Raw genomic sequence first — 13,405 nt, forward strand, 5'->3', positions numbered from 1 at the left:
CTACCTCCCGCCTTCATCTGTCTCTCTCTAAAGGCCTTTGCATGGTGGTCGGACCTCATGGTGGAGCACGCCGAGACCTTCCTGTGTCTCTACTCGGCAGACATGGATGCCGCTCTAGAGGTGCAGCCGCCCGACAGCTGGGACAGTTTCCCCCTCTTTCAGCTGCTCAACGACTACTTTAGGACAGACTGTGAGTTTCGATCATGTCCTCGATCTCCCCCTTTGATTGATAATCACTGTGACTTGTACGAGGAACCAGTGTCATACTTTACTGAGGACGGTACTCTCGGTTTCAAACAGGTTTCACCAGAATAGCTAATTGATAAAACCTGAAAGAGAGCCATCTAGTGGGCTCTAGGTACAATGCTACTGCTTCATGAAGCTTCGTCAGTCCATCACCAAGATTATGGACATCATTTTCCTACTCCAGCAGCATCATTGACAAAATGGTGCGATGTCTGAATTATCTCTGTCTCCCTCTGGTGTGGACAATATAACAAATGAAACACCTCATGTATGTCAATCTGTGTTACTTCCAACAATGACAGATATATAAGATGAATGGATGGACGGATGAATGGTTGGATCGATGCATGTTTAGAAAGAAGGATGGTTGGATGGATGATTTTATAGATGATTTGTTGGATAGATTATCGGTTGGGTGGATGGATGGATTGTTGAAAGGATAGATGGATGGCTGATTTGTTGGATAGATGATTGGATTGTTAGATGGATGGATTGTTGGATGGTTGGATGGTTGAAAGGATAGATGGATGGATTATTTGTTGAATAGATGGTTAGATGGGTGGATGGATGGATTGTTGGATGGTTAAAAGGATAAATGGATGGATGATTTGTTGAATAGTTGATTAGATGGGTGGATGGATGGATTGTTGGATGGTTGAAAGAGTAGATGGATGGATAAGTTGTTGGATAGATGATTGTATTGGTGGTTGGAAGGATTGTTGGATGGTGGAAAGAGTAGATCGATGGATGAGTTGTTGGATAGGTGATTGGATGGGTGGATGGATGTTTGATTGGATGGATGGATGAGGATGAGAAAAATGTATGTGCCACACCCTGTTTTTTACTTTATTCATTTTGTTTTGAAGTTGAAGTATACCCAACCAGGAGCAGAACACTAAAACAAAACACAAGGAACCAAACCTGCAGCAGAAAAACAATGCCGTCAACACACGCTTGATAGACACAACAAATAGAAGAAGCAATAAAATAGTTCTCACACTAACTAGTATTGAAAACTATTACTCTGGGAGTAACTCAATTGCAACTATAACACAGATAAACAAGGTACAAAGTACAAAAGCAATAAATAGGAAAAGCCAAATATCAAAATAGCAGCAATCAGGGATAATAAATCAACGTAGATGGCTAAAGAACTGAAGAAAGACAGAAAGGAGATAAACAAGAAAGGATGATATGCAGTAAGAGCCAGAAATGACACAATAATATAAGTTATAAAGGTTGTGTCTGTATTTATTACTATTTACAATGTCTATTTTTAGCCTGTACTGTATATGGAGATGCTTGAGGAGGAATGTATTTAAAGACTGAAAAAGGAAAGGTCGCCTTTGTCAAGTATATTGGCCTTTTGACCTTTATTAACCCCAGAATACTGCATCATTTGTCCACTTCAACCCTCTGTGAGGCATGTTTACTGCTCTTAGCCCCCCAATGTTTCCCTGCCTGTCGCAAAAATCATGTTTGTCACTGTGATATTCTTTCTTCCAGCCTGAAGTGTGTCTGTTTGTGTGCGTGTGTGTGTGCGTTGTTGTATGTGTGAAGGTAACGTTGAGGTCTTGGTGCTGGTTGCTGTAGGACAAGGATGTCTCTAATGAACTGCTCACAGTTGTTAGCCTGCAGTGGGAGAGTGGAGCTCTCCGTGGTCCTGTAAAGGATACACTTGACTGTTCACAATGTGGACCCAATCTGCAGGGTGCTAATTACCCCTGGGGAATACAGACCACCCCCCCACCCCCCCACACACACACTCATCCCCATTCTGTCAGTTGGGAGTCAAGGAGATGGCAGAGTGTGGTTCACTCATTCCCATTACGAGTAGCTTGTCTTGCTCACTTGTTAGGTGTCAACAATTTAGCCAATGTATTGAAGTCATTTGTAAATACATTAAATGAAGTTTAACCAGTTGTTGAATGAAAACAATTTGCAACACTATGACCCCCTATTAAACGACAGTGGCATCGCCTTTGTCATAAACATCGTCTCCATGGATACGGTGGTCCACAAAAGTGATAAATTGGGACATTCAAGACTGAAGACATGTGTATTGAACAAGCAATTTTAGGTGGAAAATCAACACATGCTTTTCTTTGGTTAGATTGAATTAATCCAACAAAGCCTTTTTTTATTTTTTTTTTACTAATTTCTAAAAGTCTTTAATGCTCCACATAGACAAGAAAAGATACATACCCCCTAAGCATGGACAGACACACACTGTCACACACACACTCCCCACACATTGGAGGTGATACTCCAGCTCCTTCATTTGCTCTAGGCAAATAGTAAAGGAATAATTATATATACTTACTTTCATTGTAAAGTCACTAAGTGTATGGAATAACCATAGAAAATTCTTGAAATTAAATAGTACGTAGAAAATAACGTTGCAATGTAAGTAACCTTTTCCAGACCAGGGTCACAAAGCGCTTAAACAATCAAAAAAATACTCAATGAAGTATATACTTTAAAGATCAAGATAAAACTGATAACACAACAGGAGTTCCAGAAAATCAAGGAAAAGCCTGAACAAATAAAAACGTCTTAAGATGTTTCTCAAAGGAGTCAGTATTGCTTTTATTTATATATTGAAAATACCAAAAGTTCACTAGAAAGGTCATCATAATTATTCCAACACTAATAAATACCATGTTGAGTTTGGAATCACATTCTCAAATGTTTCTCTATGTGAACTGACACAGTTTTTTTTGGCGCCGTCAGTGAAGCTCCCCCTGCATCGAACCACGCCGCCCGATAAATCTCCCACAGCATCATCTTTTGCACAGAAGGTCATCCAAACTGTTGCCTCATAGCGGTGCAATTATGAAGCAGTAAATAGCCTTAGCAGCAGACAGGCGCCCCGACGTGGCTCTGCCATTCCAGGAGTTAATGAGGTCTAAAGCAGTGGCGGTTCGAGGCCCGAGCGAGCCCCGCGTTCACACTCCTGGACACGACTCATCCAAGTGGACAACAGCCGCTCAAGTGGCTAATTGGGAGCGTGGTAATCAGGGAACACAACAAACATTGCACCTACTGTGTTCATCGACCTTGACTGCAATGCCAACACACACACATGCTCAGAGGGGGAGAGAGAAAAAAAAAAACAAAGAGAGAGAGTAGGAGAGCAAAAGCAGACACACAACATGGAGCCGTGAGGCATCACATTAGCACACACTGGCCTCCATTTTATCTCCTGTGGTCTTTGTCAGAGTTGCCTTTTTTACAGTTGGAGACCAGCGGAGTTTAGGGCGACTTGTGTTCGGTTGTGTGTTTGAAACATTATTCTTGCGTGAGAGCGAGTGTCTGTTCGTACACGCAGTTGTGTCAGCACTTCTGACACGAATGCACTTTTGTCAGTCAATCACAAAATCATACACTGATCACTGTGTGTGTCCTTGATTTTCTGGAACTCCTGCTGTGTTATCAGTGTTATCTTGATCTTTAAAATATATACTTTATTGAATATTGTTTTGATTGTTTAAGCGCTTTGTGACCCTGGTCTGGAAAAGCGCTTTACAAATAAATATTACTTACTTACTTACTTACTGTCTTCTCTCCACACCAGACAACCTGTGCAACGGGAGGTTTCATAAACACTTGCAGGACCTCTACGCCCCGCTGGTGGTGCGCTACGTGGACCTGATGGAGTCGTCCATCGCTCAGTCCATCCATAGAGGCTTTGAGAGAGAATCCTGGGAGCCCGTCAAGTAAGGAACTAAAAATTTAGTAATACAAACTAAAGTATAACTACGTGATGGGATTTATTGTGACTGGATTATGTTGAAGCTTGTATTTGAGGTTAGGAAATATATCAAAGACAACAGACAAGATGGTAATGTGTATTTCTTTATAGATGCATTTTGGGGAAAAATGGAGTAAGATCGATGGCACAGAAAACAATCCAATATACTAAACCATTAATATTAATATTTAAAGCGACTAAACATGCTTAAACAAAGCAATGAACGATCCTTTTACGTCTCTTGCAGCATCAACTTCCCACTGGTACATTTAGCTACATGGTAAATCCTTGTGACACGTATATGACAAAATAAATACAATTTTTTTCAGATTTAGAAATTTGACTTTTGGAGTGCTCGGGTTTTGAACCGTATTATTTATTGGAATAATATCATTGTTTTCAAATAGAATGGTGAAAAAAAAATTAAAACCATTGGAAATCTATAGTAAATATCTTGTAAACTGTCAGTTTGTCTCATTACATGCTCAAAACAAGATATACAGACACATTAATGGGAATATATATACTGTATATATACGATGAAGCTTCATGATGGAGTGTCCTTACTTTCTTTCACCACTAGATGGCCTCCTCTGCTCTATAATACAGCTATCTGACATATTTTTTTAACTGATGTTGTCACCTATTGATTCATATATAGCACCACTATATAAAGTACATGTCTATAAGAATCAGGGTTACTCGTCCCTAATGTCTGAGTCTAAAATGAGTTGGTGTTCTCCACATTTATGACTAAAAAACTACCCTGTACTACACATGTGTTCATTACAATAATACTTTCTGTCAACATTAAGTCGGACGATTGTATTTAAACGCCTCAACACCTCACGATTCAAACTTCAGCAAAATGCTGCGTGCAGCAACAACTGGAAGGTGAGGTGTCACGCTTGTTCCCTCACAACAGGAACCCTACAGAGAGCCACTCGCTCCGATCCCCCGCCGTATCCCGCTGAGGCAATTTCAATAGACCAACCATAAGTTAAAGAAATCGCATTAAAATGTCATTATTATTCATTTCTGCAACTATTATCTCCAATGTAGATGTTTCATTTGCACCTTCCTTCAAAAAACCGTCTCTAGTAGATGTTGACGTTACAGATCCTGCTGAGATTAATAATACAGACCTACGGGAAAGTCATTTTTTTTTAAAAACAGAATTGAATTGTTTTGCATAATGGAAAGAAAAACGTAATTAGAAAACTGTGAGAAGAAGGTATGAGAAATAACAAGCCGACACAATAAGTGTTCTTGTGACTGTTATGAGTTTCTATGACTGTTATCAGTTTGTTTAACCGTGTTGCCTTGATTGGTTGGAAAAAAAAACTTGGACCCAGACTTGCAAAAATGTAAAAGTTTATCAGATTAAACACCAAAAATATCTCGACTAGTTTCAGCCTGTTGGCTAATAAATATCACATATATCACCAGGTCACCCTTAATAAATATTTTCCACAAGATTGACCTGATTCTTTATCTATTAGAATCATAAAACAACATCAAACATGTCTTCAAACTATTATTATTATTATACATTTTTATTATTATTATTTTAATATTTGGTACTGGAGCAACAGATTTCTATTCTATTCTATGAGTCACATAACATAAGTTGATACACTGCTTTTTAAAGACCACTAGATGTCACTCTGTGCGCTATAGACTCAATATCACTAATCCATTTGCAGAATCAGAGCGCCATCTACTGATCTTTGAAAATGACAACACCGTTTCATGAAACCTCATGAACCCACTAATATTTCAAAGGCACAACAGAATTCTAACCCGCTCTAGTAGAAGAACTCACATTTCTCCGATCCTTAAAACTCTTCACTGGCTGCCAGTTTCTTTCAGGATCAATTAAAAAATTCTGGTTCTTACTTTCAGATCTATTCATGGTCAGGCTCCTCCTTACATCAGTGATCTGATCCAGCCTTACACCCCAGCTCGGGCTCTGAGGTCTGTGGATCAGAATCTACTGATGAACACAGTTCTGGACCAGAGGAGAGAAATCCTTCCTGGCTGTTGCTCCTAAGCTTTGGAACGATCTTCCTCTCTCTCCGTGTTTGATGATCTACTGACTCCTTTAAGAAACATCTTAAGACGTTTCTATTTGTTCAGGCTTTTCCTTGATTTTCTGGAACTCCTGTTGTGTTATCAGTTTTATCTTGTCCTTTAAAATATATACTTTATTGAATATTGTTTTAATTGTTTAAGCGCTTTGTGACCCTGGTCTGGATAAGCGCTATATAAATAAAAATTACTTACTTACTTACATACCTAATTACTTATTAACTTACTTACTTACATAGTTTCTATCTCACTCAATTATTCAACACCAACCTTTATTTAATTTGATACTTCAATTTTCCTCTAGCAATGGTTCAGGGACATCCGAGGACCTCTTCTGGAAGCTTGACGCTCTGCAGACGTTCATTAAAGACCTTCACTGGCCAGAAGAAGAGTTTGGTAAACACCTAGAGATGCGGCTGAAGCTGATGTCAAGTGACATGATCGAGTCCTGTGTGAAACGGTGAGACCATAATACGTATGTATATCAACTGCATGTAACGAAAAGAAAGACAATGTTGGTGAAATGTTATTTTGTTTGGAAGTTTTTAGAGTCTTTAATTCTTAAAGACTACAAAAACACATTAAAAAAAATCACCGACAAAAGCTTGAGAAAATAAGGATCTTTACCAATAAAATCTAAATAAATAAATAAAATTGATTTATTTTTTTACTTCTCTTTTTCTACTGACTCTATGTACAGTTTTCTTAGTTGTTCATTCTTGAAAAATGATCAAAGAAAGTAAGTATATTTAATATAGATGCAACAAAGTAGCATTTTTAATGTATTTGCTAACTGAAAAAACTGTTATTACTGTATATTAATTTTTAATTAAACTAAAATGGTTTTTCTTCATTAGAATACGTAATATTCCTTTTTTTGTAATCATGGTATTTAACAGTTACTCTGTTCCAAGGATCACTTGAATGATTAACTTGATCTTGGGCTTCTATTGGTGCGCGAAGGACCCGCGCTGCATTTGAGGCGAAGCTCCAGAGAAGCAGCCGGGCGACAGACTTCCGCGTACCACAGTCCATCTGCACCATGTTCAACGTGATGGTGGATGCCAGAGCCCAGTCAGCCAAGCTGTGCTCCATGGACCTGGAACAGGAGGTATTTGCCTCTTAACATTAGGGTGGGATCAAATAAAAGACGGATCGACAGAAGGATCAGTTCATTGAGGTTCGATACTGTATACAAGACCTTATATATGTAGCTTTAATATATCTAAATATATATATTTAAAGTCCTAAAATAATTTCAAAAACAGCTCAAACTAAAAATCTATTAAACAAATAAGTCTGTGACAGGAACAATATTGACATGAAAACTGGATATATCGATAAATATCAATATAAATAAAAAATGAACACGTAGAATGTTGTATTTCATGAAATTAACAAATGTGTTTGCAAAAAAATGCGAATGTTTTAAACCTACAGTAAAATACTGATCCATAAACGTACTGTTGATTTGATTACAATTATTCTTGAACACATGTTTATATTCTGATTTCTGGAAGTAAATATTTGGGCAATTCAGTAATATCTGGTTTCTTGCTTTTTCACAACACATTTAAAGTAGTCCTCCTAGTCCATCCCCACTTGTACTAGTTTCTACCACTGGTTCTCGCAGGTACTACTCAATAAAAAACGGATTGTGTTGTGTTGTCAAAGTTGTCACTTTTTGTTTGTAAAGTCATTATATTTGAATGTGTATAAGGTTCCAAATAGCAAACATTGGGGCTCGCCTAATGCGACACATTGTGACATTTCACCTTTGACTCTCACACCTAAGGTGGTAATTCATTCACACTGATCTGAGACTCGTCTCCAGCTCTTCTCAGCACTTAGAGACGTTTCCAGTTCTGGTACCTGGATCTTCAGAGTGGTCTGGTTGGACATGCCTGTAACGCCTGAAAAAAGACAGATGGAACCCTTTCATATTGTAGGCTGAAGATTCCAAACTGGCTGAAAGAATTCGTTCAAACAATTATTGCAAAGGGTTTAAGTCGTGCGTATCTGTGTTCCAGATATGAATGTGCTTTGGTGCGAACTGTGAATTTAGCAAAATGCTCGTTGAAGCTGTTAAGAAAGTGTCATTATCCACAGTGACAAGATTCCAATCCTGACAAATGCTGAAAGGCCACGCTGCCAAGGACAACCCATTACCCCGAAAGCGCAACAATTAGATCATAGCTTGTGAAAGGGAATCTGGTGGTCTTTGGTTCGACAAAAACCTTAAATTGAACTGCCAATTAAAACTATTATAACAACGTGAAAGGCAGGCCTTGGAACTATCAACATAGCTCCTAGATATACGTTCAACCTGGTGACTAAAAGTAGTTTTAAAGTCAACTGCTATCAATCCAAATCTAAATGTTTGGACAAAGCTGAAAAGGTTTGCTAGTTTGGAAAAATGGCCGAGCTACACCAATTAGGAATTCAGAGTAATGTATGGAAATGCTTACGAATTTCCAGGAAAGTTACCCAATAAGTAAGTGGGAAGGCATGATTTTGCAAAAGTATCATTATGACATACTTTCTGTTTTATCTAACAAAAGAACAAATAAATATTTCAGAGGGTTACAGCGTTAGCATTGTTGTTGTTAGCTTAGCATTAGCTATTGAGTTCAATTCATGGCAAAATTACAAACTATTACTAAATACCATTAAATCACACTTTTCTCAAGAGGAAAATGGTTGAAATCATTCCACAAATACAAACTCTAGTCCTTCCCTTTTCTGATTCCATTTTTTTTTTTTAACATAATGCATTTAAAAGTGTGACGAATAATTCTAACTACCTTCGAAACAGGAAAAGTTTAATCTATTCATGCAAAAGTCTTTAATATAAAGTTATAAAGTCATGATGAGACATGTTTGGATATGATTCTCTCCCACTCTCCCCTCCCCCAGCCGTGTGCCTGTGAAAGTTTGTTACATTGGGTACGTGACAAAATTAATTGTTATCTCGCCTCCCGGGTTCCCAAATGTATAATTAGTCATCAGTTTTCCCTCCGAGTCTTCCGGTCCTTGAATTGTTTGGATGACATCTGCAGTTGTTTAGATTCCTCTGAATATACATACGCTGGAAGTGCGAAGTCTCGGGAGTGACATGCTGATAGCGGCTACTGACAATGAATTCATTATTATCGGATGTGTTTCTTTTCCGCGGTTGCTAGCAGGCTAAACAAAAGGATGCTGTTGTCACCATGACGACTGGCTCTAATGGCCGCCCTGACCTGCGCTGGTGAAGAGTCGACATACTTTTACATGAGATGTATTTTTCACATTCTTCTTCTTCTTTTAATGTAAGTTTTTTTGGGGGAAAATAAATCGGTATAGATTTGTGAGATTGTTTTGCTAATGATAATTCATCAATCAACACACAGCTTAACAAATACAGGGCATAATACTAGCTCAAAAGGAAACACAACTATTACTCACAAATATGTACATAAAAATGCAAATAAACACAACAAGAAAATACGTATACACAAAAACAAATACTTTTAGCTGTACTGGATATTCAAAATAACCTGAATAATTTTTAGATTAGAAATATGTATGAGTTGAATTCATCAGTAATGTTGACATCATTAAACAGTTATTCCAGTTAGATTTTATTTTTTAGTAGATCACTGTAAATACAATACCTACGGTGAAATATTCTTATTATTTATTATATTATTAATCTTAAATACTTTGGATTGTTAATACATGTCCCAGGTCCCCATGAGTTAAGAGATTGTGTATAAAGGAACACTTTTTTTCTTATTCATTACTAGTCTCTAAATATAACTGTAGGCAGCCCACCACTGCTATAGACTGTTTGAATATAGGAGTAGTATTTGCGATGTCACCCGTATGTTTCTAGTCAGACTCCTGACAACAGGTGGAATCTGGGGAAGTGTCATAATCATGTTAAAATCACATAACAATTAAAACATTTCAGACTATTTTTTTGCGTGTTTTGGGTGTGTATGTGAATTGAAATTTGGTTTTGCACTGAAGCATTGGCTTCACTTTAAACAAGCGGATGTGTTATCCTCCTGAGTCTCACATGACTCCCTCCTCGCTTTGCAGAGGCAGTACCACTCTCAGATCAACGACCTCATCGAGGAGACGGTGAAGGAAATGATCACTCTGCTGGTTGCCAAGGTAAAGACTTCCAAAGTGTCGTGTACTGTCATGTTTATTCATGAATTACTGTGTTTATATATGTAAACCAACGGTTTCTATTGTTGACAATTCATTTGGTGATTATAAAAAATAAATGAACTTTAATTTTGGTAATGCCAGGTTAAACTTGACCTCAGGTGAAATCATCAATCATCTGCCTCTCACACATTTACTAATGTCAAAATGACACTTTTGATTTTCAGTTTGTGGTGATTCTGGAGAGTGTTTTAGCGAAACTATCCAGATACGACGAAGGAACACTCTTCTCCTCCTTTCTATCTTTTACAGTGAGTAGCATTTGTTGTCCGTTCTTCCATTTCTCATCAAAGGTTGCTTCTGAGAAATGAAAGAAAGTGTGTTTTTATTTAGTTTTAGTTAAACAGTACAAATGTACAAAAAAAAACATAAGCTTGATTTGTTCTTATTGTCTTTTCAGGTGAAAGCTGCCTCAAAGTACGTGGAAGTGCCAGTAAGAGACTGTTAACTCTTTTTTTTAACACTGCTTTTCATCTTTGAGGATTAACTTATAGTTTTGTCAAAATAATTACATTATATATGTTTTTTTTATCATGTATTATTAAAAGCAGTGTTTCAATTCAATTCAATTCAATTCAATTGTATTTAAAGTGTCTTATCATAACAAAGTTATCTCAAGACACTATACAGTTGAAATAAGACTACAGTTGATTAAGGAAAAATAGATCCCAGCAATTCAACAAAGAGAAAGAAACAAAACACTGTACAGTGAGCAATGGAGAGGAAAAACTTCCTTTTAGAAGGCAGAAACCTCGAGCGGAACCAGACTCATTGTTGACGGCCTGCCGCTTTGACCGGCAAAGATTAAGATTAAGCAAAGATTAAAACTGCAAAACTAAAATATTGAATGAAAAATACGTCTCACTGTAATGCTGAACCAGCGGAAGATAATATACATTTGGACACCTATTAAGACAGTAATAATTATACAACAGAAATAATATTTTCAATATCAAATGCCTGCCAAACTGGTCCACTGGTCGTGAACAACTTATTTCAAGTGAGTTCATAAAGTACATCTGTTAATGGTTTATGTTCACACTGCTTATGATATATTTATCTCATTGAGCAGCTTCAGGAAGATGCTGGATCGACTCCCTCACATGTTTCGAATGTTCAAGTCTCTCTTCATGATGATGATTTGAACTTATTACTCCTCACCACATCTGAAATCTCGGCGAATGAGAAGTTACGAGAGCGAAGTCAATTATGACAGAATAATGGCTTCACTCCTCCTCCAACAAGCTGTAATCACACCCCGCTTTGTTTATACAACCAGTCCCTTGGGGGTGGAGACTTAAGAATTAAAAGCTCCATGCTTGACCAATCACGGCAGAGTGGGCGTGGTTAATCTAAAGGTATTATCTTCAGTGAAAGTGTTTTCGGCGGGCGTGGCTTAAGCACATTTTCAAATGTAAATATTTAAATGAAAATAAAGTTTTGTACACACAGACACATACTGATGATCACAATAGAGGTCCACGATCTATTTAAGAGACATTCAACACGTTAATTGCCCGTTAAGAACATGAATGTCAAACTTGCCTCCAAAATCTTTTTTTATTTAAATTTTGATTTATTTGTCATTTCTGTTGTGTGTAACAAAACCTTGAGTTGTTACCAACAACTTGATTCAGCGGAAATCAGATTCATACCCGAGTATCCATTCTCGAATCTGAATAAATCGACTGGCGAGGGTGGATGTGTGGCTCGTGGTGTGGCGTTTGTGTTTGTGTACGGTTACACACAAATATTTGACCGAGCTTTTGCATGAAGAAACAGGATCCAGACGGTTTTCGCTTGTCTGATTTCCACATCGAAAGTCCTCGTGCTGTCCATTCATATGCATGCGTCCAGACACCAGCCGCCGTCTGCCTCGTGCCTCACTCTCTGTCATGCATACATTGCGAGTCCATGTTGCACAACACATGTCCATTCTGCCGTCTGGGTGGCAGTGGTGTTGGACGTGTGCGTGCGTGTGTGTGTGTGTGGCATGTGTGTGTGCCTCAGATCTCTATTAGCTGCCAACACTTTGGCCGACACGGAATGAGAAAATTACGAGCGACTGTCTTGTCGCTGAATGTGACCAGGCTTTTGCTGGCAGAGGTCAGCTTTGTCAGTCCAACACGATAATTGTCTTCTTAATGTTCTCTCGTTGGAGGGAAATATCTATTTACACAATATCAGCTCCACTCAAAATGTGCTAAAATACCTGTTTTGTTTGGCCCATTAGTTTTGAAATGATCTAAGGCTTAACTTGCACTTTTAACACTGGATCTTCCTCAATATTATAGGTCAGTACCTTTTGAAAATTCTGTTGACCAAAGTGTAATAAGACAAAATATCTTGATTAAAATGGAAATCCTCAGGGATTGAGGTCATTGTATCGCCTCAAAATTCAATTTCACTCATTTTCTACTCACCATGTTGTCTAAGGGTTGTGATTATTGTGAGTAATTTGTTCCTTTTTAGATTTATTGGGAAAAATGTGCCCAGTGTCGTCCTTTGTCTTTATCTTCGTCCAAAAATACACTTTTAAAAACATCCAAATACCACAATACTGCTCATCTGTAATGGCAATCTTGTATTGAAGCCTCGACAAGAGAAATTGTTCTAAAAAAACATTAAACAAGTCTATATTTTGATTTTGTTGTTAGCAGACGCTGCTAAGCTAGCTGCAAAGCTCGCTTCATCTTCATCCAAAATGACACACTTAAAAACTAATATATATTTTAAGCTGATAATTAGTGGTTTACTTAATATTATATAAAATTGCACATTGCACAAAGGTGTTTCAAGAAGGAAAGATGTCAGGTAGGAACCTAGAGACTGATAACTTCCTCTACAAACTAACTTAAAATATACAAAGATAGAAGTTATAGACAAGGTATTTTGATGTTTTTAACTGTCTTTTTGGACGAAGATGAAGAAGAACAAAACTGAGCTCCAGTGGCTACATTAAATTGAACAAACAACTTAAGTCGACATGAGGGTAGTTGAAAATGAGTGAAGTTTTAACTATCATTTTAACTTTATAATCACACATTTATAAATCACAACATTTTATGCCATTACCTCTAAAACGAAATGCAAATT

At 37.6% G+C, this 13,405-nt stretch overlaps 1 protein-coding gene across 2 annotated transcripts in view; it reads left to right on the forward strand.

Moving 5' to 3' along the window:
• LOC148070580 (calcium-dependent secretion activator 1-like) overlaps positions 1-13,405 on the forward strand; it is an 88,377-nt gene that overhangs the window by 54,546 nt on the left and 20,426 nt on the right. For both annotated transcript variants that reach the window (XM_087800516.1, XM_087800517.1), the window contains exons 19-25: positions 34-190; positions 3,824-3,965; positions 6,396-6,551; positions 7,055-7,202; positions 10,178-10,252; positions 10,477-10,560; positions 10,710-10,742. In XM_087800516.1, the coding sequence (XP_087656642.1) occupies positions 34-190; positions 3,824-3,965; positions 6,396-6,551; positions 7,055-7,202; positions 10,178-10,252; positions 10,477-10,560; positions 10,710-10,742 (795 nt within the window). The remainder of the gene's footprint in view (positions 1-33; positions 191-3,823; positions 3,966-6,395; positions 6,552-7,054; positions 7,203-10,177; positions 10,253-10,476; positions 10,561-10,709; positions 10,743-13,405) is intronic.

Source organism: Callionymus lyra, chromosome 10 (genome assembly GCF_982586985.1).
Source record: "Callionymus lyra chromosome 10, fCalLyr1.hap1.1, whole genome shotgun sequence".
In the NCBI taxonomy this organism is placed as follows: Eukaryota; Metazoa; Chordata; class Actinopteri; order Syngnathiformes; family Callionymidae; genus Callionymus; species Callionymus lyra.